Raw genomic sequence first — 25,271 nt, 5'->3', positions numbered from 1 at the left:
GCTCTGAAAATTGGTGTATTTGTTACAAGCTTCCCTGGATGATTCTCTCCACATTTATTTCAGAAAATATTCACATACAAAGATTTTGTCATCTAGCTTTTTTTTCACGTGTTGTTGGACTATTCTAGATATTTCTGCTCCATTTTTCTTTATTCTTGCCTGTCTGTTTCTCTTCTAGTCATGTGTTTGGCCCCGCTAAAGAAAACATTGGCCATGTAGTCCAACAGGAAATACTCCCACATCTGGTGCTGGTTCAGAACATCAACATGAAGAAGTAGGCTTTATGGGGAGTTAATGTGTGCCCCCTCTCTATCCCAGCCCCTAACGCAGCCCCTCGTACCTCCAGGCCACCCTGTACACCCCGACGGCTAGCCCTTACACCCTCTACATCGCTCTTCCCTCTCTCTCTCTCTCTCTCCCTCTCTTTCTGTGAATCTTCGTGGGAGGGGTGGCAGAGAGGCAAGAAGGTCCTAAACTGTGCGAGGAGTCCAGTCTCTCTCTCTGCTGCCTCTATGAATGTACCGAGAAAACCTCTGATTCACCCATGTTAGTCACACACAAGAGTGCTCTCAGGGGCTCTTATCAGAGTTCCCGCACCTCTGCTTAAAGTAGACCTACTCAGTGATGTCAGAGAGTGTGACTCATTAAAAGCTCTCACTGAAGACTGACAGCAGCTCTCCACCTGAAGCTTGCACATATAGAGAATGTTGCTTCCCTTCTGGCACGGCTCTCTCTTTCTCCCAGCCTGTGGAGTGTTTGCTCATTATAATGATAATATTATGGTCTGTCTTGGTATCAGTCATTCCCCTCTACCCTAAGCTGAGTGTATGATGGTTATTAAAAAGGTTGTTATGCTTGGGGAAAAGGTTGTCTATTTGTTCTGTTTCCACACTCTGCTCTTCCCATCAGGAGGAATAATGTGTAACGAAGAGACCACCAGCCAGTTGTACAGTTGTGGGATTTTATATGCCGTGTGATGTACGTTGTCTGTTATTGTTTGATAATTGTGACGGCTCCATAATAACATCTTCTTCCATCCTCTCAGGCCGTGTGACCCCCGAGCAGCTGTGCTCCTACATACAGCTGTTCCGGAGTAGTTGGGGGGCGCTAGAGAGTCACTGCGGGGTGCTCCAGCTGGGCCTGGCTACAGCCCAGACACTCCGCCACCCCAGCCTGCTCCGCTGGGATGCCTGCCTGGCCTTCGAGAGACTGCTGCTGCAGGTCCGTACTCATCTTACACAAAACTATTATCCATATGCATTACAGGCAATGAAAAGCGTTAAGTCTCAAAATGGGATAGCCCCCGCAGATGCAAGCAATTCTGTTTTTTAATATTAAGGAATGTGGATCAAGTAACTTAAAACACAAGTTTTTGAATTCTATCCCAAACCAACGTTCCGCCGACAGAATGAAGTAGAAAAGCAGCACATTCGCTGGTAATTATCCTTTCACATCTTCCCCTTCGGGTAAATATTTTATTACCAACCCTCAGCAGGTAAGTGGGTGCTTGTGGTTTGCTAGACGGTGGACAGAATGTTGTGTTAAACTGACAGAGACAGGAAAAAACGCAGATTCCTCTCCCTCATAAACAAGGTCAGTTGTGTTTGTAGGGTAAACATTCGGATCGAGTAAACACAGCGAAAACAAAAACAAAAACAAAACCGGCCAATTTTCCATCTTGTTGCTTTGAGGCTTTTTAGTTCAGGGGAGGAAAATGTCTGGTTTACGGGGGCGGACAGAGGCGGATGTACACGTGTGTTTGACTGTGGAAAGGTCAGAGGGTAAGTCTGATGGAGAGATAGAGGGGAGAGTGAAAGAATAAATCAAAAGCCAGACCAGCCAGTCATCACATCAGCTCTTTAGCCGTGATCAACTGATATTTTAGGACATTTCTGACAAAGAGAACTGAGCTGAATGGCGCCATACTCTGCTCTGTGAGCTAATAAATACTAAAGCCATTTTCATCCTTCTCTTACCTTGCCATTTTCATTGAGTTGCTTTATATTCCTGAAGCTGTAAAGCAAGCAGTAGGACAGCAGAGTATTTAGGAACTTATTAAACTAAATCACGGCAAAATAAAACAAGCTTGCAGCAGTGCCCCTTGCCAAATTGGAATTTCAAAACAACCTCATAAACCTTGGTCCTCAGCTGGGGCCATCGCTGGTTTATTGAGTAAAGGAAGAAGACTTTAAGGCTTATAGTCCCTGTATCCATTTACTTCTTGACCCTGTTTTGATCAACTCCCCCCGTGGTTATCTTCTATACCTGGGTAATTCAAAGTACAACGTTCTCACCACTCTTTTGTAGCTTCAGTCTCATAACTACCGGGTTTTTAGGTGACTGTATCCTCAGGTGGAACCGGGTCTCGTTAAACTGACGATGACTATGTTAATAACAGACTGTTGTTGTATTTAGCATCAGGAGAGTATGCATAGCACCTGGCGTGGGTTTAAAATTACATTCTTCAAGAATCAAATCTCACAATCGAGCCTTGAGCGCGACGCAAGAGTTGGTGTTTGCAATCAAAACGAGCCTTAGTTTTATTGAGGTATTAAGGGAAATGAGTTGTGTGTCCTCTGTGCCCCCTCTGTTTATTTAATTTCCATGTGAGGTTTTTGCTTTGGCTCAACATGGACCTTGAGAAGTTAATTACATTGCAAAATGGCGGGATGAAATGCCTTTCAGCTCTGCCTGGCGGTTGGGCCGTGTTTGCTCTGCCTGAGTGTGTGAGGGCTCCTGTGGACACGACTGGGCAGAGCTGGACGCTCCGCCGCTGGTGGACAGTGTGAGTTCATTCAGGTCAACTCCTCTGTGGTGCACTGGGGCCTTGGAGTGGGCATTAGCCGAGGCAAAAGGCCATTGAGTTCAGGGCCTAGCCTATTTTATGCCTTTCCAATCAGTCTGTATAATATTTAATAATACTGTGTAATAGCTACTTTGTGACATGGACAACTTTTTTTGCTCATGAGGTAATCCTTAAATATGTTGCTCTGTGGAAATAAACTGCGCTTTTGCAGATGTTTTAATGGTGGCCTCTGCTTGAAAGGCAATATACCTGTGAGGGTCTTGTAGCCGGGAGGTTAATGAGAAGGGCCACAGCTGTGGTTATGAAGGTTGACTGTGATTTAAAAGTGGTTTCATACATGCTGTTTATACTGACATTTCAGAGACCGCTGGATGTATTACCTCTTTAATGTAGCATTTATACGTGTGTGAGATGGCCAGATATCTTCTTTGTTGGCACTGCCACCCTGCTTGCACTTTACCCCTCCCTGCTGCCCTGGTTGTCTGGCATGTTACTGGGTTTTGGTCTGAATGGGTCAGATTGAGCAGGCTTGGGTCAACTCCAGCCCGCAGTTACAGAATGTGTACGCTAGACGTGTGCAGCCAAGGCAAAACTCAACAGACTCACTCTTTCACCACTTCCCAGAACATCACAGGCACGCTACCTTCCCATCAGCGGCCCAGCCAGAGCCTCTACCTCACCAAACTAAACATGTACACTGCTACTGTACATCCCTCCCAGAGAGAGCTGACTTGGGACAAGTTACAGCTGCATGTTTTATAATGACTTTTTAAGGCTAGTATTGTCTTTGGGTGTGCTGCGCAGTGTGCTGTTCATTAGTCTGTCACATCACTGAACTTGGTAGTGATGACAGCAGTGCAGTAGAGAGGAGCTAACCTCTCTCACCCCGGCCTGTTGCTTTACTCTGCTGGGATTACCAGGGCAGGCCTCTGCAAACATTCAAGCTCCGAGTTATTACTGGTCACGGCGCAGCCATATGTCCCGTTCTCCCATGAGTCACTCAAACTCCCTGCCTGGTCCTTATCTCTGTCTCTGCTGCGTGTTTGTGTTTTAGTCTGAAAAACTGTAAGTTTAAACAAGCTATGAACCCAAACCAAAATTCAAGTTGAAAAATGCCATTTATAAAGAATGAAAATTGTTAATTTGCCCTCATTATTTAACTTCACACAAGATAAAATTCCAAATGAGTCATTCTGAAAATAGCATCTACCAGAATATATATATATATATATATATATATATATATATATATATATATATATATATATATAAAAAGTAGTTTAACATGGCATCAAATTAGACGTCTGTAGAGGGCCCCTTGTTACTTAGTAACCAAGACTGAGACGGCTCGTATCCAAATTACTAACCAGGATGGTTTGGATTTAATTATCTGGGTGTCAATATTAAAGCCAGACAGATACTAGATGTTTGAGGTCGGATGACAACATATCGGTCCGTAATAATCTTTTATTATTTAAATATTGTTTTAAGGCTGGATAGCACAGCGGTAGAGAGACAGGGGGACAGCAGCAATGGGGCCTGGTACGGATTCAAACCCGGTAACCAATCTTCTTCAGATTGTTGCTATGTTGCTTTGTGTGTCCATGTCTGTTGTAGTGAGTGAGTAGGTATATGACCAGGTTGGATCCTGGTGACCTGTGCGGCCATTATCCACCCCAGTACATTGTCAGTGTGTGCTGGCCATGTACCTAACCCTAACCCTTGACCTCAATCCCTTGACCCCTCCTGGACATACATTGACCTGTAGATGCTCAAACCTGCAAGTTTGTAGTATCTTGACAATAAAACCTGTCATTTTCTGTAAGAAGGCACGCCAATCCACAGAATACTTATGATATATGTTACATCTGGATTGTATCATTTCTTATGGTGACAGTAGGAAAAATGTTGATATTGGTCCGAAGTAACTTTCATCTTATCTGAGCTGCATGCCACAGACAGACAGGGAGCTTTAAGCCCGTAATTGGCCTTTCCCCAGGGTATGGAGCCTGTCCCCACATCCCAGACATTCCCCTTATTCTCCATCTCTGCTGTGTCTCTGCTGCCCACACAGGGGGGTGGTGTGTGGGGGGTGCTTACTGTGTTTTGCTGGAGATTGTAACAAAGGGGTGTGAATGACTCCAGGGCACTGCCCTTTAGATGTCCAACACTGACCTTCTCCAGTTCCCACTGTTTAACAGCCTCACATCTGGACTGACCTGGACTGACCGTCTCCCCATCCATCCACTTTCAGTACCACATTCTCCCCTCATACAGCCCCAGTGTATCCTCTCTGAAGCCCCCTCAACCCTGGAGCAATACAGATCCTTTCACAGAATAAGCCACAGGAGGTTCAGGATCAACTCCTGTCTGCCTCTTGACAAAGTGGCCTCTCTGCCTCGATCCTACCGTCTTCTGTTCATCCCTTTTCGCCAAACCACGCTTTCCTCTAAATATGTCATGCTTACCCTGTATCTCTGTTATGTGTTCTCCAAACATATGTCTCAACGTAACATATACACACACACACACACGCATGTACAAACACATACACCCTTGTATTTTGTAGTATAACAAGCCTTCTAAAACTGGAGGAAAATGTAGAGCTGGAAGAAAGTTGGGTTTATCAGAAGAGCGACTTATTTACCTATCTCTTCCTTCCTGTGTTTAGTTGGAGAGGATTACAGTGGGGAGAGAGCAGCAGTGATGGTGTTCACTCCCAGGAAGACCCAGTAATAGCTCCCATCTCCAGCCCCCCCTCTCAGCGCCAGTACTCTGAGACGGCTGTGTTTACATTGTTCTGCACAGCTCAGGCCTAATGTACTATCTGTTTAATAGGCAGAGAGAGGCCTGTTTATAGAGAGGGACCTTTTTTAACAGAGGTGATGGGCTGGTAGGCCAGAGGGCAAGACCAACTCATCTCACTTCCTGTTATCATTACCTCTCTTCTCTCAGACAGATAGGTGCTTGGCTCCCTCCGCTTTCTGCATTACTTATCCCTAATCGCCTCGCCATCCTGCTGGCTATGATTGTGCTCAATCTGTCTCCCGTGGAAAATGGAGGAACACAAGGAGGCTCAATCAAGTTGCCTCATATTAAACCTTAGTGGCTCCACTTTCTCAGCTCAATAGTCATTTGCATGTGCTGCATTTTAAATGTTCTACTAAGCATCTTTCTGCTAAATCTATATCTCAGCTCACTGAACTGAAACTTTATAGGAATTGCTTTGGTGTTAATAGCTGTAGAATTATAGAGCTACAGCCCTCTGAATGTTAAAGCTGAGGGAGTAAGATGGGCTCCTAAGGGTTTAATGCACTAAACATTTTCTCTTCTACTTAAATCTTGACTTTTTTTCTCTGCATTGTTTGTATTGAGTCAGAGTTGCATTCGCTGCATATGTGCATCTGTGGATGTGTTTTGTACTGGTCTCTATTGTTCACTGCGGCTGTTTAACTGTGGAGTCAAAACCCATCTCGTCAGGAGGATATTTCATGTGGCCTGGAGTTTTTTTTCCCCTCACGAATGTATGCTTTTGATGATTCTGCAGGATTTTAACTGAACATTTTTCACAGCCTCGGCCAAAGGTTTTCCTCACACTCGCTCAGACCCAATCTTGCAGAATGAAATGGTTGATCTTTCTTTGAGATCATCCATACTGCTCTCTCCAATTGAGCACACTTTAGGCATTTCAGAACTCTGTTGTACTGAGCTGCATTATCACCTTCCAGTGTTTGGGTGAGGTGGTCTAGGGAACATGATCAGAGGGGGCTCTTGGAACTCTAACTAACACTCTCCATCCCTGGTGAATCAGGTCAGTGTGGTCAGCTGACTTGGCCTCCTGGCGTCAGACTTCATTTGAGCATGCGCCAACAAGACACCACAGACTGGGGAAAAATCCCACAATGCCCAGCATTCACCCTTGGATTGTTAATAAGGAACTGGAGTAGAAAAAGCTGACTATAAGGGAAGATGGCAGGGGTTGCAAGAGACCCAACAATGACCCAGTGTCCCAGAAGGAGTTGGCCAACAAACCACTTTATAACTTTTGTATTCCTCTTACTGGAACACAACCCCTTCCTTCATAATTAACATGTCACTTCTCGCTGTTCATATTCCATTTTTTCCCACAATGTACTGCATCTCGAGCTATAGCCAGATGTGCTTGCAAGTAAGTGTGTGTGCGGCCATGTGTGTATGAATGCATTCATGCATATGCATCCTTTAATGTGCTTATTCTGGTAACAGTGTCTCAACTTCCTGTTGTCACAAACAGGCTCTCTGTTCCCAGTAGAAAAGCTCCACCTCAGGACAGATTAACTATCAGGTCATTTGTCGCTACCTGCTGAGCACAGGCCAGGGAAGGTCACAGCCCACAGGACATGTGTCTTTGTGTCTGTATGTCTGATCTGAAATAGAGACAGAGAAACATTCCAGGACCTTTGAGTGTCTTCTTTAGATACTGATTGACCCCTTAGAGCCAGATTAAAGATTTTTTAGCCAGGTTGCAGATTTCATTGTGATTGATCAGTTAAGGGTGAAGGGTATATTAGTGACCAGTGACAAATGACACATTCTACCGCTGGCACTTGCAGTATTAGCAGACGTTTAGCACTGCAGATACACACATGACTGTCCAGTTTCTCTATGCTTGGTTGACTGATGATGAATGCTCAGCCAGGTCAACCAGTGGGCAGTAATATCAGAACTTGCTTGGCCAGTGTCCTGCTGGCCTTTTGAAACACAGTAGATTAGCAGTGCCCCCTACTGCCAAGTATGACTTGCATTCTGTAAACGGAGATGATTAGGGTAAGGTGGGGGAAGAAGGCGTGACCCCCTTAGGTCGTAGAGCAAAGGTAGAACAAGCACTCCTCTTTGCTATAGCGTGTAATTGTACCCATCTGAAACCCCAGCCCGCACCTTCTTCTATCCTCAACCCCCACCCCTCTGTTCAACCATGCCCACCTTGTCGGCCCAGGGATTCGCCCAAAGGGAACGAGCTGGACCAATCACTATGGCAACTAAGCAGTGAGGGTCATACTGGGTCAATCAGAGACAGATTCTTGCCACCCTTACTCTGTCATTAATTACCCATAGTTCCCTGAGGCACTGCTCCACGTGTAACCACATAGCCCAAGAGGCTGGATCCAAGTGGTTTGAGTGTATGATCAGGTGGAGCTCACAATTTGTTTCATATGGGTATCTGTAACAAGGTCAGTGCTGTCTTTTATACCAGCTAAGTGAGTGTGCCACCTCTGACAGTGTTTGGAAAGTGGTCAAATGGATATGTCATGTAAGCAATAATAACTCAGATCAATCGTATGGGGTGTTACAGTGACCTTTGTTTCTAAAAGAAGGCTTTATTTGATGTTTGAAAAGTCCATGGTAGAACAATCTACGACAAGCCCATCAGCATCTCAGCGTTTGATTTGAGCAACGAGAGCGTACAAACCCCAGTCCGCTCCAACTTTAAATGTTTCAATGTTTATAGGTAGTAACAACATTAGCTGTATCTGGCTTTGAGCTCAGCTTTCAACTTGAGTTGGTATTTGCATTTGTTGGGAGCTATGTGGAAGAGAACAATGCATACATATTCCCTTCTTTTTTTGTGTTTGGCAAGGTTGCCTTTTGTTGTACTTGGAATCATCTTGCATGAGCTAGAAATGAAAGTCATCTGTGGAGGGATTTATAGAGAGCGAATGACTACTCCCCTCTCAACGTGATTGACATTGGGTTGCAGAGAATATGGAGATGCCTCCAAGGCTCTCTGCTGGGGTCTGGAGGTAATTAAATATCCTCCTGCCATCCTTTCATTCCATTTCATTTGTATTTTCTGTCTTGGTTTTGAATTTTCCTCCCCTAACCCTTTTATATTTCATTATGTATATGATTGGTTTTCTAGAAATGTTTCTCATTATGGCAGCTGTGGCTTTGGAGGTAGTGTGGTCGTCCAGTGGTTGGAGGGTCAGTGGTTTGATCCCCAGCCCCTGCAGTCAACATATTGAAGTGTCTTTGGGCAAGATACTGAACTCCAAATTGCTCCCAATGGCCAACGGTGTGTGTGTGTGTGTGTGTGTTTATCACTACTGACGAGCTGATGTGCACCTTGTATGGTTGCCTCTGACTCTGTATGAATATGTGTGTGAATGGGTGAATGCTGACATGTGTTGTAAAGTGTATTTGAGTAATCGCAAAGATTGGAAAAGCGTTATATAAATGCAGTCCATTTGTATCTGTGTAATCTTGATTTTGAGCAGAAGAGTGTATCTGGTACAGCAGTGCAAAGGCCTGTAGGCACATACTCAAACATCCTGTAAGAGTCTTAAACCAGAGCGGTGGATGTGAACATGTACGCATCGAAGAAATATTTGTGAATGGGTTTGTTAGAAGTGTCTCAGAACCGTTGCCAAAAAACTGGATATGTTTAGTGCAATTATGACGAATAGAGACTGATTGAGCACATGTTTGCTAGATACGGCACGCAGAGAGATGTATTATCAATGAGCTTTTCAATGTGACATAAATACAAAGAAAGTGTTGAAGTAACTAGAACATGTGGGCTATTGTACAACAGTGCATTTGAAAAGTTTTTCTTGAAAACTTTCCACTGCCTGTCATGGTGTATACCACTTGAAGCCAAAACCAAGCTGTTCCAGCCTTCAATGCTACACTTTATCCAATGGGAAAACTCGATTTGAAAACATGAGAGGGAAAACCTCACTAATTCCTGTGTTTTCCTGCTCTAGCTTTCATCTAGAGTGAACTCATATGGCCCACTTTTCTTCTTCTATTGTTCTAAGCTTGCTGTACTTGGAGACACATGTGGGCCTGTTTGTCCCCGCTGCTGTTTTCATGGAAATGGAAAAAAAGGAATGAAAGTAACCCAAATCAAGCATCAACGCCGAACCGCTAATTATTATCGGGAGGAGGGATGGAGGGGTTGGAGGAGGAGTAGACGGGTTTCTCGTACGCCCGCCATGTGCCCCCCTCACCCCCTCCTCCCAATATCCTTCTCTTTAACTCTCCATCTTCCCCACTGTTTTTCTTTCTTCTGTTCTGAGTTATTGAAGATGCTCTCTCTTTCATGGTTGCAGTTGTGATGTCTCTGTGCTGTGAGCGTCGTGTGTCTCAACATCACAGCAGATGTATCTGCTCCTCTCCTCTCATATCTCCAGACACGAGGAGCACTATTGACAGTGACACGATTTATGGCCTTTATCATGCTATGTATTGTGTTTGAGAGGCATAATGAATGAATACATTTGTGATTTGATAATTGTGTGTTCACTTTGGGTGGTCATGTTTGTGTAGACATTACTTACTCTCAGCTTATTGTGGTTATTAGGAGTTTTATGTAGAGAACAAATTAAGCATTGACTTTAAAGGCACATTAAATACATACTGCACATCTGGGGGTGAGGATCACAAGTTCAGATGTCCTCATTCACACTGAACTAACCACTACTCCACATCCTGTCTCAAGCATAACAATACAGAGGTTAAACTGCAGAATCACATTTTTATTTTTGTAAGTTGGCATTACTGCAGTCTGCACTTGGCTGACTCTGCTCATACTTTTAATGTGTACTTTTTTTATTTCTTTGAATAGACACAACTTTTGCGTTAAGCATTTGGTCAAATATGTCATAATATATTCCAAAAAAATAAAACAATCTTGTACATGACTGATTATAATGATGGAACACAAATTCATTAAGTCACACTGTGTTACTTTAGGTACACCCAACTAAATCTAAAGTTATCCAATATACACGCCCAGCAATAAAACAAATATTCAGTTTGTTTTGAGACCGAGAGGTGCTGACACAGCTCTGTGGTCCTTTTGGAGGCTGCAGTGCATGGTGATGTTGCACTGCATTAAATCATAGAGAAAGTTGTTTGCAACATTTTGTCCACTTCCACTAACATTAATATCAGTGGAGGTGGCCAAACTATTTAGAGTTGTTGCTCATCATGCCAATAAATCCTTGTGTTTAAATCATTTGATATTCAAACCATTCATATGTCATTAAACTGACAATAAATGCAGTGGAGTAGAAAATAAAGTGTCTTAAAATGGAAATACTTCAGTAAAGTACAAGTACGTCAAAATTATACTTAAATACAGCACATGAGTAAATGTACTTAGTTACTTTCCTGCACTGCTGTCAGTGTGAGACAACTACAGACTAGTGTATACAGTACAAAAAACAGTGGTCAAGGTGAAGCAAAAAAAAAAAAAAAAAAAGGGTAATATTAGCAAAGTGGTGTACTTTGGATACTTGAACACTTACACCATCAAGCACACGGTGACATTGTGATTCTCACGGTCTTAGTGGTGTTTGGAGAAGCGGTGCCTCTTTGCCAGTGTGATGTGTTTAGTCCTTGTTTAGCATCTAGGCTCTGCACTGCATCACAGGATAGACAAACAGACAGACAAGGCATTAGTGATGTGTTTACCATCTGTTCAGGAAGGACAGAAATGATGGGAGAGGATGAGGGAGAGAGACATTTTCACGGTGTACGAAGCAAGGATGGGGGGGGGGGGGGGGGGTGCGCGTCTAAGGATTTACTACCAGGCGTCAACCATTACTTATCAGAGAGGCCAGTCAAACATCGGTGTACCCTCTGTGGCAAACTGTCGTCCTCAACTTAGATGACAGGCCAGGGATCGTCAATGATGCCGTCTTCTTCATTATACAAAACCCATCTGGGATATGCGCCCCAAAGGTGACAGGGAGATAATCACATTGGAAACAGCTGCCAAAATTTAGAAACCCCATGCTGGCTGAAAATATAACACCCAGAAACAACTCAGAGGATTTTTGCCTCCTCACATTAGTTGCACACGTAGAGAAATGATCCACGCAAACAGTCAAAGTGCAGGAAACGCCTAATGTGTGACGGGAACACAGTTAGTGACCCAAGAATTCTGGGAAGTGTAGGCAGTCCATGAGACCCAGTGGAGATAAGGTAAGGATTGAAGGATTGAATACATTGAGTTTATTCCAGCCTGAGTTTGATGTAGCCATCCATCTATGTCCCCCGCTCCTCCTCCAACACTATCTCAGCCCCCAGTCATACAAGACTGTCTCGCAAAGCCTCAGTGGAGCCCTTATTTGATTTGATTTGTGTTATCGCACCTGCGGGTTCTAGCGGTTTTGATTTTGTCAAAGATGTAAGTTATAACTTCTCAAAGTTATGATAGTCTTTGGGGGGATTTTTCTCACATCAGAAGAGTCTGTGGGATTTGGCCAAAGCACAGAGGAATGAGAGAAAGAGAGAGGGGATGCACAGAGGAATGGGTGAAGAAATCTGGGAAAAAGGCAGACAATAATGGAGAGAGTAAAAGAAAAAGAGTGTGAGGCTGTATTAATGGTTGGAGTTTGTGTTGTTGCCCCTCCTAGTCGTGTTTTTAGCTGAGCCGTGGGCTTAAGACTCTGGGAATGTTTGTGCAGTAGAAACCCTTGGTGATGTTGTTTGTATTGTTCTATGTCGAACCAGTGTCAGCAGACCAGCACTGAGTTTTGTTTTTCACACACACACACACACACGCATGCACACACACACACGCATGCACACACGCACACACACACGGGCACATTTTAAAGGGAAATCGGCTCATAACACTGTCTGTCTCCATCCTGACCCCAACTCTTAACTCTCCTTCTGCATCTCTGTTTGCATCTATTGCTCTTTGCCCCTTTCATGAAATGTGGGTCAGTGTTCAAATGAATTGCCATAAAAAGATCCTGGTAAACCCTGCTGATATTCAAAGTGTTGTAACAGATGGAATTTGTGCAGGGCGATGGGTGTTAGTGTGCAGACATGTAGTCTGCAGAAGGATCACTGTATGCCTGTGCTCTCTTTCATTCTAGCCTGTGTGTTGTGTCCAGCCCTCCCCATGACACTTCAGTAAACACAAGTGTAACACATATACCTTCTGTTGCCTGTATGTCTGCGTCTGCGTGTGTGTGTGTGTGTGTGTGTGTGTGTGTGTGTGTGTGTGTGTGTGTGTGCGCGCGCGTCTGTGTGTGTGTGTGCGCGCGTCTGTGTGTGTGTGTGTATGTTTGTGCTCCAGTCAGACTGAGTTCTTAGTGTTTTGGTGGGGACCAGCGAGCTTCCATACAACCTGTGTTACCGTTGTCACGTTAGTATATGTGACAGAGGACTGCTGTGTGTGCAGAATGCCCCCCTGTCTCAGGTCTTAGATTACTCACAGAAAGAGCGTTCTCTTCACGGCCCGCTGCACCGATGCACTGAGATACGAGTCACTGTGTTAAAATAATATCTTCCCCCTGAGCATTTGTGAGGTAAGCTTTAGAAAAGACTCGGGTCTCACTTTTGATGGAGAAACATTTTTGAAATTAAGCAAGACGAAACATCTTTAAGTCTTTCTTTAACTTTTATTTTGAAAGTTTACACCCCCTGCCACCACAACACATTACTGTGGCGTTTATTTCCTATCTCTATTTTCGGTCTCTTTTTTGTGTGAAAAGGGGTTTCCCATAAAGAAACGGATTGGGAGAATACGCCTGTAACTGTTTATTACGCGGTCTTTACCCAATAATGCCTTTTTATTTCATTGTGTGTGTGGAATTCTATGTGTGTGTGCGCTACAGGTCCACATTTCATCCTTTTATGTATGTCTATTGACACTAAGACCTCTCATGTTAGCCAGCTCAGAAGGTAAATAACTACTTGGATCATAATTGACTGGTAAATATAGTATTGGTCTGAGTCACATCATAAGTGTGCTCATCGGGGAGCATCATGTGACCTAAAGGAGCACACTCATACCACCATCACTGCACTGATAACATCTCTCAGCGGAGGTCTTACTACATATCCTTCCCGTCATCTAAAACTTTACTCCCTATTTTCTCTTATCTTTTTTTTTATTATTATTGTTTGACTTTGAGGATTTTCTTTGTTTATAGAATCTTCCAGTACTTTGAGCATCATTCATTTAATTTCATCTAACCAGGTGTGTGTACAAATGTGTGCTTTCAGGGAAATGGAGGGAGATTAGTTGTTCCATTTCCCGTGTCTGTAATGAGTGTTTCTTAAATGTTTATGGAAGAGCAGCCGTGTGTAGGCGTGTGTATCAGTGTCTATGATAGTGATGTGCACAGGTTGGCGTATGGTCCAGATTATGATGCACACCATATTTACACAGAAAACACACACACAAACACGTACCAAAGCACGTACAAACACAAACCTCCGTTGCTCAGGCTTGGCACCCCCCCCTTCCCTTTAAAACAGATGTGCGCATTGCCTCCTTTTCATTAAGCCATAAATGCAGTTACCTCTGTGACCTCTGTGTTAATGTGGGGTTCAGAAAAGAAGCCATATGTAGCACACTCACCGACCGAACATACATACGTAGCTCTCCTCCTTTGTGAGACAGGAGAGCATACCAGCTGTGCCTGAATAATGACTCACATCACAGTACTCCAGTCTGAGACACAGCTCTCGTGTTATTCATGATGAATTCCATGTTTTATTCAAACCACACTAGAAAAAAACCTACCCACGACAGAGCTCTGCACCTACTGCAGCCTGTGATGACACCCTGCCAGGTTAAAAACGACGTCATGGGTAGAGCTGAGGTCAACAATGCAGAATACACAATGGCACAGCTGTGCGCCACCTAACAAACAACTAATAGTTAAAAATGATCCAACATCTCCACCCGTTTCTTGTCTGTTTAAGACTCCTCCAAGACCGAGTGATGGAGTTTTGGAGGGAAAGAAATAGGCAGACGAGGTTCAATCCGTGCAGGCTGAGCTCAAGCGTCCCTGGGCTCGCCGTGGTGCAACAGTGCCCCCTAATGTTTAAGTCTCTACAAGCCCCGGAGTTGAATGAAAGCACAGCATCTCGTATATGCAAACACTGTATCTCCCTCTTACGCAAGCATGCTCATACAAACTTAGAAGTGTGTTTTCTTTCACATAAATCAAGCAGAAACAAAAACAGACAAAGGATCACACTAAGTTGCCACAACACATTTACGATTTTGCATTCGGCCTATTCCCACCCAGTCAAGCCAAACTCTTATTTTGAAAAAGCCTCCTTTTTTTTGTGCTGGTTAAAGTTATTCACCCCCAAACTCTGCCCCCTCCTCTCCATGTCTGAGACTGAAACTGGAATCAGATGTGCTGCTTTAATCTTTCACACTACATGTTTCTTCATTAAAAAACAAAGCAAAAAAGAAAGTTACCAGAGTAGCGCATCATGTCCGTATCGCGTTTCTAAATTGGCTGTAGTAAACAATGAAACCGAGCAACTGCAAAAATGTTGAAGCCAGTTTGTTCGTTTTGAATCCCATCAGATAAATTGTGTTGTTGTTTTTTCATTCTGCTTCGTCTAGAAACCGTGTGTTTACCTCAGGATGTTTTCTCCCTGCTGGAGCCTCCTGCGTCAATTAGTAGTGGACGTAATGTACTGTCCTTGGCTGTATTAGGGGGAAGTTTATATGTGCGTGTGTCTACTCATGAATGTGTACAATTTAATTTCTCGCAGTGTGAGAAAAGTGCGGGAGGTTTAACATGGCCCTGGGGTTTGTGGCTGCAGAGCAACTCTCATCTGGTAAATTACACCATAATCTGTTGCAGCCTATGTGGCAAAAATAAAGCCTCATGAATTCCCTTATGTTTCTAAACACTTGGAGTATACTGCTTGATACACTTTTTCACATTAAAAGCTCAGTACAGGTTTCAGCCTGCAGGTTTTGTTAGCCTGAGTGTGATAAGCAGGCAGGGTGTCGTGTGCCGGGCAGACAAAGTCCAGCCACAGTGGCCAGCATGTGGCTGACTGGCGGTGACAAGGCGGCGTGCGGGGACCCTGTGTTTGTGTCTGTGATTGGATCCCACGTCTCTTCTAAATTATAGCCCTGAAGCTCTCAGCCAAGCCAACCTTTGACACACAGAGCAGAAAAGAAGAAATGCAGATTAAAGACTGAGATGCTTGTGGAGACTTTGGTTTATAGAGGATAAAAGGTGTACGCTATTGAGGGCTGTCGCCTGTATCGACGGAGAGGCAGCTGCCTGTCTGTCCCTCCTCCCAGCGAGCTTCAGCTGTGTGTCTCCATTGATTTCCCTCCCAACTGTCCACCGTGAAGATCCGCGACCAGGTCGCTCGTCTAGGTGGAAACTAAACAGACCCACCTCACTCTGTGAGGTAATTCAGGCCTCATTTAAAAAGAAAGATTTATGTCTCCGTGTTCCCACAAACATAACAAGAATCAGGCTGATGGTGCCAGACATGGGGTCACCTTACCTTTTTAAGAGCTGTTCCTTCCACTGTGCTGTCTCATGCCATCTCTCACTTTACAATCTGTCCAATAAATAAATGAATCAATCTTTCGCAATTTCTTTTTTCTTAGAGTTTTCTTCTAACTTGGCTCCTCGGCTATATTTAAGTGTATGTTTTCGCAGAGCTGAGACATGCGAGAGTTAACCGACTGATGGCCATGCCACAGAGTAGTGGTCAGGCTGCAGAGCACATCCAGTACGTTCCATCATTTACTGAGTAATAATAAATTTGTTGTAAAGTAAAACCTGGTCCGTTTTCCTTTTTGCGTTCAACCCGTGTTCTGCTTAGTCATCAGATCATCTGGATGATGATCATTCTGGAGAAGAAAGTAGTGTCAAACATTGAAGATACTTAATAATGCACTTGTTGTTACTGGTGGTAACAGCAAGTGCAGTTTAATACCACACAAACGCTCCTGGTGCAGCTACTTTCAGTCAAAAATCATTGCAAACACGATCTGACTTCATGCCGCACACGAGTACAGCAGGGCACAGTGAAGCTGGTCAGCTTGCAGAAGACTCGGAGGTGTGCAGTCTGGCGCCTGCAGCTCTTCATCTAGCAGCTCACTGTGGCTGCTCCCTCTTATTCTGTTACTTAATGAAACATTTCAAACTGATTCACTGTCAAAACAAATGCAGAAATAAACTGTTGTCTTGTTTTTTCAGTCAGTGCTAACCACAGTTACAGATAAATAGTGTTTTCTGTGGCTACTTCACAATAAAAGCCACCCAGTATTATGGTAGTTGAATGCTTTTAATGTGAAGCAGCGACCGTAGGAAATGTTTGGCTTGGCTCACAACAGTGAGGCTAATCTTATTAATAATAATAATAATAATAATAATAATAATAATAATATAAATACAATTAAAGAGTAATCCTGGATTACTTTTATGCATTGTTTTCTGTGAATCCCTTATGCGAATGAGAATTATATAAGTAATAGACAATATATAAAATGACACAAGAGGCCAGGAAACCTCTGATCTTTTTGCAGATGTTGTTGTTTGTGCAATTCAAATCTCTCACTTTGTATTTGAGTAAAAAGTCACAATCGTAGTAAAAAGGGATGTGGCATTATTAATGACGAATCAAAATGTGATTCTTTAGTTTGAACTAGTTAACAACAGAGAATTGATGAACTGGTATGATCCTGTGTGCGCACTTGCTCGGTCTTTGTGTTTAGAGTCACATTTCCGCTCTCCTTGTTAAACACCTGATCCGTTGTCCTCACCTGTCACACAGAACAGAATAATGGTTGTAGAAAGACTTCCAGAGATAAACTTTATTTTTTCCATTCCGCTCAGCTTAAGGCAAATTTCCGTCTTTTTAATAAACAGACATTTTCCGGTGAACCCGTTCTCTGTATCATCATTGTCATCACCACAGGTTACAATGAGCATATGTCCCTGCTGAGATGCTCTACGTGTGCGAGAGCGCTGCCAGGCTCAGATAAGACGCACACATTTACAAAATGTCTGTCAAAGCATTTGTTCGCTTGCTCTGAGTTTTCCGTGTTGTTTACATAGTCGAGATCCTGCCAGCCTCTCTGAGGATGAAGACATACTTGTTTGTTTTCCAGCTGTTCTGGTACAAATACTTAAACTTGCTGAACATAATTTAGAGGAAAGGTTTAGTTGCTGTTTTCTAACTTCAAGATTTATGCATTTAGTGACTTAGAAGTTTGCTTGTATCCCTTCCAGCTTTGCGTGTTGTTATTCACAAATGCAAATTGGATGTGATTACATATTTTCAAATGAAGCACATGTGTGCATTCGCAAAGGAATGCAAATGAGTTTTTCCCAGTTGCTATGGTAATGATGAATTGTCTGACATCAACGTAAGGTGACTCCTGTCCACGGTTTCTTTGGTTTACTGGAACAACTGACCTATAGCCAACTTTGTTCTAGCTCCCACAAGGACCCCCACCTCCAGTACTCTTCCCCTCCCCCTTGCCTTGAGGGCCCGAAAAAAGGTTCATTGTGCAGGCAGTGAGCGAGGCAAGTGAGGCCTGGTTCTGCTTAGCGCGTCGTGCCGCATCTGAAACACTCACCTTCCTCCAGGGGTTGCATCTGGAGCTGGTTTCCTGTTCAGGCTGTGCTGGGCAGGGGCGGAGTTTGGCTCGGCGCTGTGATTGGGCGAAATTGAGCCTTCATGGACCCCAGGATGGTTGGATATGCCAAACAGTAATCTGTCAATCACTGGCATAGCGATTTAAACCAGAGCATAACACAACGGAGAGCTTATGATTGGTGCAAAGGCGCGAGCAAGGAGCCAGTGATGTTTTCAGTCGTTTACAAATGATTCAGCGGCAAATTTAGCATCAGCCAATCTGCTGAGCCTATTCAGAGAACAAAGAAGTGCTATGTTTTATATTTGTATCCAAAGTCAGTTTTTTTTTTTAGGTCATTATTTTGTCATGATAAGAAACACTCAAGTAATTTAAAGTAATGTGTTTATTTGAGTAATTTCACGCCCTAAAATTAGCATTGTTTTGACAAAGAAAAGCCATTTTTGCTCTACAATTTTCTGCAATAGTCGCATTAGTGCATGGCAGCGGGACCAGGTGTGTAATAATAATGCTAGCTTCCTGTTATTACGGCTGTAATTCTGTAGTTCAGGTCGTAAGCACGGCCCCTGAATCTGCACCGTGGACCCTAAACGCCACATAAATTTAGCAGAATTTAGAGTCTGTCAGTGAGAGTATTTTTATAGGGTTTCCTGGGGGAAACGTTAGATGGGTTTTTAAAAGTCAGATTAATGCTTTGGTGGAAAGACATCCTTAAAAAATGTACTTAGATAAAACTGGTAGTAACAGATCAAATGTACTTGACTTGGCTCTTCTTTTAAGATTTTAATAAATAATGCATTAATCTGGCGAACTGCAGAAACTTATTTTAAATGCTTTTAGGTGGTCCAGATGGCACAAAGTCTCACTATTCAACACTTGTGGCCCTATATTTGAAATCCTTATTCTTCAAATGTTCATATTCACTGCTCAAATGAATGGAATGAAATAAAAACCCATATAATGTGAGTGCAATGCTCTGGTTGTGCTCTCCTACGTGCCATGGAAAGCTCGCTGTCTTCTGCTCCGTTCTGCTCTCAGAGGTGTACAGTACCGTACACTACCTTTCCAGTGAGCCTGTGTGCCAGCGCTGTGAGCCGGGCATTGTTGAGTTTAGCTTCAGTGCTGGAAAGAGTTTTAGTCAGTCTTCCCACTCAGCTTCACTCAGTTCACTCTCAGTTCTTTACCAAAGACCTCCCTTTCCTGCTCTGGCGCCATGGCATTGCAGCTGACAGCAGCTTTTATAGATCTCCTGAAGGGACCCAGTCACAGTGCATGTGTCCTCTCACACGTGCTGTAGCCTACACATACTGCACAGTACATAGTTTACACAGCTTCACTTGAAGGGAACACTGTTGTGGGCAACTACATTTTAAAATTATATATCTCTCATTGTAGTGGTAATACATTAAATCATTGTTCTTACAAGACTCTAGCGTCTTTCCGCTGCTTAATGGTAACTTTGATCAAACCAACAACCTTCAACAACAATCTGGCAGCTTTGCTGACCAACCTGTCCAGTAGAAGTAAATACCACATGTTGAAGAGCAACACACAAGGAGGTAATACTAGTTCAGGTATGATGGAATTACTTCTTTACAAATGATGTGGGGGCCCAGTGTCCCTCAAGAGCTCCTCTTCCAGCTCCTCCTCTCTCCGAGATCTTCTGATGCCAAAGTCAGTTGGCAGGACGTACTTCTCAGGCCACCTTTGGTCAAAATTAAAATGCTATTTGCCGACAGTGGTCACGCTTCTCATGAATTACCTCCTGGACATGTACACACAGAAGTGTAGGCAAGCAATCATTCTAAAGTGAGAGATGAAAGAGGAAGTGCATTTCCACACAAAATAAACCTTAATGTCGGTGACGTCCAGCAGCAAAACGAGCCAGGGAAAGATCCCAAACTGTTTGGCAGTTTCAATGAGTGCAACTTAGAGAGGTTTTTGATTTCACAACATTTAAGAAGAAACATGTCTGGTGGGATTGTGTTTGAACGCTCCCGAAGGGCAAGTGTTTGGCTCGGGTCTGCGGCAGGGAGGAGGCCTTGTTGGCAGTGAACGAACGTGTTCCCCTGATACCTTAGATGCTGCTGGGACCGATGCAGATGTCACTTTCAGCAGTGTGATGTTAAGTTTAACTCTATATTTATGATCAAGAGCCACTGATGTGAAAACTCTTCATGAGGGACATTCAGTCAGTTCTGTGGCTTTGGCTCACCGTCTCTGGGTCTTATTATATTGAGTCTTTGGCTCAGTGAAGAGTTCTTCTGGGTCAGACACAGGATCCCCCCCAGTGGGCCCACCACAAGGTTCACAGCCCCTCGTTCTCAGAGACTGTTTGTCTTGGTGAGAGAAACACAATGCTCTTCACAGAGGAATCCCTCGTTAAAATGAAATCTATCCACGGCTGCATTTGTAGCTCTATGCGGCACAAACATTCTGTCCTCCTTTAACAATCCTTCCATTTCTACTATCATGTGAAACGCAATTCCTTTTGTAATATCTCAGCATCTTTCTCGACTCCTTTTCTTCCCCTGCTGTCTCCCTTCACCTCTGTTTCCCCCTTTCAGCCCTTTTTTTTCATTAAGTTTTCGGACAGATTAGCTCCACACCCTTGTTTTATATGTGTATGAGCTCACTCCCGTTGTGAGAGTGCCCAGTGTTCTGTAAACGGTCCGGTGATCTACAGCTGGACTGTTCAGACCCGCTTAGACAGTTTCACAAAAACAGGTCACTTTACCTAAGTGTGTGTGTGTGTGTGTGTGTGTGTGTGTGTGTGTGTGTGTGTGTGTGTGTGTGTGTGTGTGTGTGTGTGTGCAATCCAACAATAGAATGAAACTAAACTCAGCTTCACCTCAGCCACTCGCAGAGCTGTAAAATTAGCAAATGGAACGGTGAGCTCACTCACACTGTGCTCTTAATTTAAACACTTACAGTATTTATACAACTCACACGAGGACACCGACTAACAATAATACAGGCGAATGAATATGTAATATCATATTATGTAAATACTCTGAATCATAATGCCATATACTCAACATGGGGACACTGCTAATTAATAATTTAATTAATCAACATGTCGTATTTACACTGCAGTTCTTGTATGGACTAAACAAACCAGATGAAATGTATTTATTAGCTAGTTCCAGTCTTTAGGCTAAGCTAAACTAAACTACGCTGCTGCTGGTGGTACCTTTTTATATTTACCGTACAGACATGAGAGTGGTATCAATCTTCTCTTCGAATTCTAGGTAAGAAAGTCGAGAATCAGGTTTCCCAAAACGTCCAACTATTCCTTCTAAGAGTACTCCACCAATACAACTCCAACCTCTGTAAGTACCACTCAACCCTCCGGTTCCCAAGCCCAGTCAATACGGACTGAGCTACTGGCTCTCCATTTTATTATTGAGTTTTTATGTCATTCATCAAGATTTGCGCACCTCCCTCTGGAGCCACAAAAGTATTTTTAAAGTTAAAAACAAAAATATGCAGCAGTACTCACTAACACCTGTAAACATACTTTAATGGAGTTCCCCTTTAATCAACATTCTTACCGAGCCCCTTGTCATTGTGCACTATGGGAAGCAAAAATCTATTTTAAGGCCCTTACAGGGATCTACAAGGTACAAAAGTTGCTGTGTTTGGTCTCACCACCTGATTTCCGTGTACGTTTGTGTGTGTGTGTTGTGTGGGTGTCACAGGCTCTTGGAGACTCTGATTTCCATGCTGTGCTAAGGCAGCTGCTGCCTTTGATAAAACCCCGTGGAGGCGAGGACAGCACGACCTCGGGAAGGTCCCGGGAGGATGAAAGCGGGCCCGAGGAGCTGATCCTCCTGCTGGTTTACCTGTACTCCCTGGCTGGTGAGGCGCAGCCCGCAGACCAGCACACGAAGGAAGTGCATCTGGAGAAGCTGGAGATGGAGCTGATAGGAGCGCTCACCTTGGTCATCACCCGAGAGATCGAACTCAGCCCCTTGCTCCAGAAACTCACCGGTGAGAGAGAGTTAATGTGATCACAATTTTCATGATTGCTTCCAGGAGCATGCTCGGTTTGCCAAATTGACTAATGGTCGAAAAGGAGAGAAACTGGAGTAGGAGAGTGGGAACAGCTGATTGTTTATTTCCTCTGTCTGCCTCCAGTGCTGTTAATGGGAGGACTTTAATCAAAGTCTTCACACCCCATCCCTCTCCTTCTATCCTTGCATCACATCATTGCACACGTCTACACACTCACGGTTTCTGGTCTGTTTGGCAAGCGGCAACACAAATAGACGAGTGTGGGAATGTCTGAACTTTGTGCATTTGGATAAGCGTGAGAGAGAAATCACCCTTCACTTTAACTTCTACAGCTCCTCTGCTACGACAAGGAAATATACCTGGACAGCATACAGACATAGGAGAACTTTGTATTTGTGTTTCAAACTTGCTAATAGGCACCAGTGTGTGTGTGTGTGTGTGTGTGTGTGTGTGTGTGTGTTTCTACTGGTTTCTATGGTTCCTCTGTGCTCCACCAATCATTGCCGGTTTAGCTGAGCTGGTAACTGTGTGGTAGAGCAGATCAAGGCCCTAGGAGGAATTATCCGTCTACCTCCGCACCACAGCCAGCTGTACCTCCCAGAGTAATAGCGTCTTTAACCTTGAGCCTGTACACACACTGCCTCCTCCCCTGCCACATAGTTCACAATTAGAGCTACTTTTAGTTTTGGCCCGCTCCTTACCTTAGCACACGCCCTGAAATAATACACTGCTGTTAGGGTTTTCATCTCATATCGCACATAGGCTCATATGGTGTATATATAGGGTTGGTAAATGTATGTAAAGCCCTAACTAAGATTGTCGATCCCTCTTGTTCACTCTTTTCCTTCTCATACGCTGTCTCTCTCTCTCTTCCTGTTCTACTTGGCTAAGTGCAGTTTGGAGTTGAGGGGCCTCTTGGCAGGCACAGGCCGAGAGATGTGGCTCATGTTAAAAACCTGAACTCTCTGTTATAACACTTCATTGGAAATTACCCTGTCATAGTGTGCCAGGTGTGTTTTAGACAGAAAAACAACTATGCGTGTGCACATATTCGCATGTCTTGCCCATTCAGAGGTATTCAGCTGAGTGTGCACCCTGCTTTTAAACGTGAGCGTGTGCACGTGCATGCCCCAGTTTCTGTGTTTTTATGGCAGACGATGAAGTGCTTGGCTGGGGTAACATGATGCGGGAGGTCGTCTCTCTCTGCATCCAGAGCAAAACACTGATTGTGACATTTTCCCCAATTAAAATACTCAAATGGAAACCAGACGTCGAATGAAACCTGGTCGCCTTGAGAACAATGTTTTTACAAATTCTTGTATTTTGCTCCCCTCGGCTACAACACATGCAGAAACACAAGAACAGTAAACACACAAGGAGTAGCAGAAACAAAGAAAGGACAAGCTAATGCAACACACCCCGACCCCGCTAACTACTTCCTTCTGGGAATTTAATTAAAGAGCATCTTCAGGAAATGATATTCCTCAGACTACTTTACACCGTAGATGTTGTTGTATTCCTGTATTTCCTGTCAGCCCTGGTGGACCTGAGTTTGAACACGTAGTTTTTTTTGTTTTACAATAAAGCCAGAGAGAGAGAGAGAGAGAGAGACGGTTGTTTTCCCAGTTTTGCATTTATGAGCAGCAAGTAACGGTTTGTTACATAGTCCATGAGGTGGATATGTACCTTTTTTTATTCATAGAGATATTTGAAAGATAAAGGTTTGGTCACACCAGCATTCAAGACGGCAACATTTCATATAAAGTCAGTGAATTCCAGCTTCAACGCCAGCGAGTAGACAGTTCATCACAGAGCGTCTGGAACCAAATATGTTTGGAAAGTTGAGCAGATACATTTCACCGTGCCACTTTCTGCTGCGCCCCAGGCCTTTAGTTGATATTCTATATTTTTGTTATTGTCGAAAAGATCCCATGAAATACCCAAACCCACAACATGTTAGTCTGTCTCCTACTACTTTCTGACTTCTCTGTGGCACTGAGCTCCAAGCCAGTTGTAAATCTTAAAAAATGGGTCACAAATATATATAATTTAATTGTTTTTAAAGGCTTAACAGTTTCTTGAAACTGTTGGGCACTGTAGGTTGTTTTTTTTGTTTTTTTAGCAAACATTATTTACCACCTGGAAATAGATTTTATTTATTGGGGACTATTTTCAGCAGCAGATTTGGTGCGCTAGTGGGTGTTTACAGCTGCAGATCAGTATGGGATTTACTAAAAATAAACTTCAGTGCCCATGTTCGTTGGTAATAAAGGACACTGTGGCTAACTTAAGTGTTTAATATATAGTTTTTGAACAACAATGGAGCCATATGGAATGACCATATGTTTGTTTCGTGGGATTAATGAAAAATCAGCCTAAACACACTCCTGGAGAAGTGTTAACCAGCGTTTTTCTATGTCTTCATGTCTGCATTTTTGTACACAAAGGAACTTTTTCCTGTGTGTGTATGTCTGTGTGTGTGTGTGTGTGTGTGTGTGTCTGTGAAATAAACATTCATATTCTACAGGACCGTACAGTACGTCTGCATTGTTGTCTGAGGGTATGGCTTCGATTAAAGGGTTGAACAGTATTTATCCCAGAAAATGGTTTTGCTTACTGCAGCCTGGGAAATTAGGCCTTAAACTAAATGCTCCACAGCCAACACCACATGTGGAAAGAGCCGGATTGGTCACGGACATAGAGAACAAACTGTGTGATTGGATAAGGAACTCTGTGCTCTCCTGTAACCTGGAGTCTGATTGGGTACTGAAGACAGTCAGTGGTGTGTGTGATGTGTGCAGGTTGTAAACAGCTCCAAGCTGTTACTGTTAATCCCTCATTCAGTTGTGGCAAAAACGACACTGATGCTGGTAAGAGAGCGAAACTTCTTCATGGATTTGTTTCCTGTCAGTCTTCGGTGCAGAATCAAACCTCCTCCATCTCCTTCTAATGTCTTCTTCTCTTCTCTCAGCATTGAAGTACAGTGTGCTGAGAAAAGAGAGCAGGCCAACCCAAATGTTCCTAATTCTTCACCCCCAGAACATGTAGCTAGTTTAGAATGAT

At 43.6% G+C, this 25,271-nt stretch overlaps 1 protein-coding gene across 2 annotated transcripts in view; it reads left to right on the top strand.

Annotated features, from left to right (window-relative positions):
* Positions 1–25,271, top strand: part of scfd2 (sec1 family domain containing 2) — a 78,017-nt gene that overhangs the window by 13,447 nt on the left and 39,299 nt on the right. For both annotated transcript variants that reach the window (XM_029430044.1, XM_029430043.1), the window contains 2 exons: positions 1,046–1,221; positions 21,893–22,184. In XM_029430044.1, the coding sequence (XP_029285904.1) occupies positions 1,046–1,221; positions 21,893–22,184 (468 nt within the window). The remainder of the gene's footprint in view (positions 1–1,045; positions 1,222–21,892; positions 22,185–25,271) is intronic.

Source organism: Cottoperca gobio, chromosome 4 (genome assembly GCF_900634415.1).
Source record: "Cottoperca gobio chromosome 4, fCotGob3.1, whole genome shotgun sequence".
Lineage (NCBI taxonomy): Eukaryota > Metazoa > Chordata > Actinopteri > Perciformes > Bovichtidae > Cottoperca > Cottoperca gobio.
This window is presented reverse-complemented; position numbering and strand designations above follow the sequence as displayed.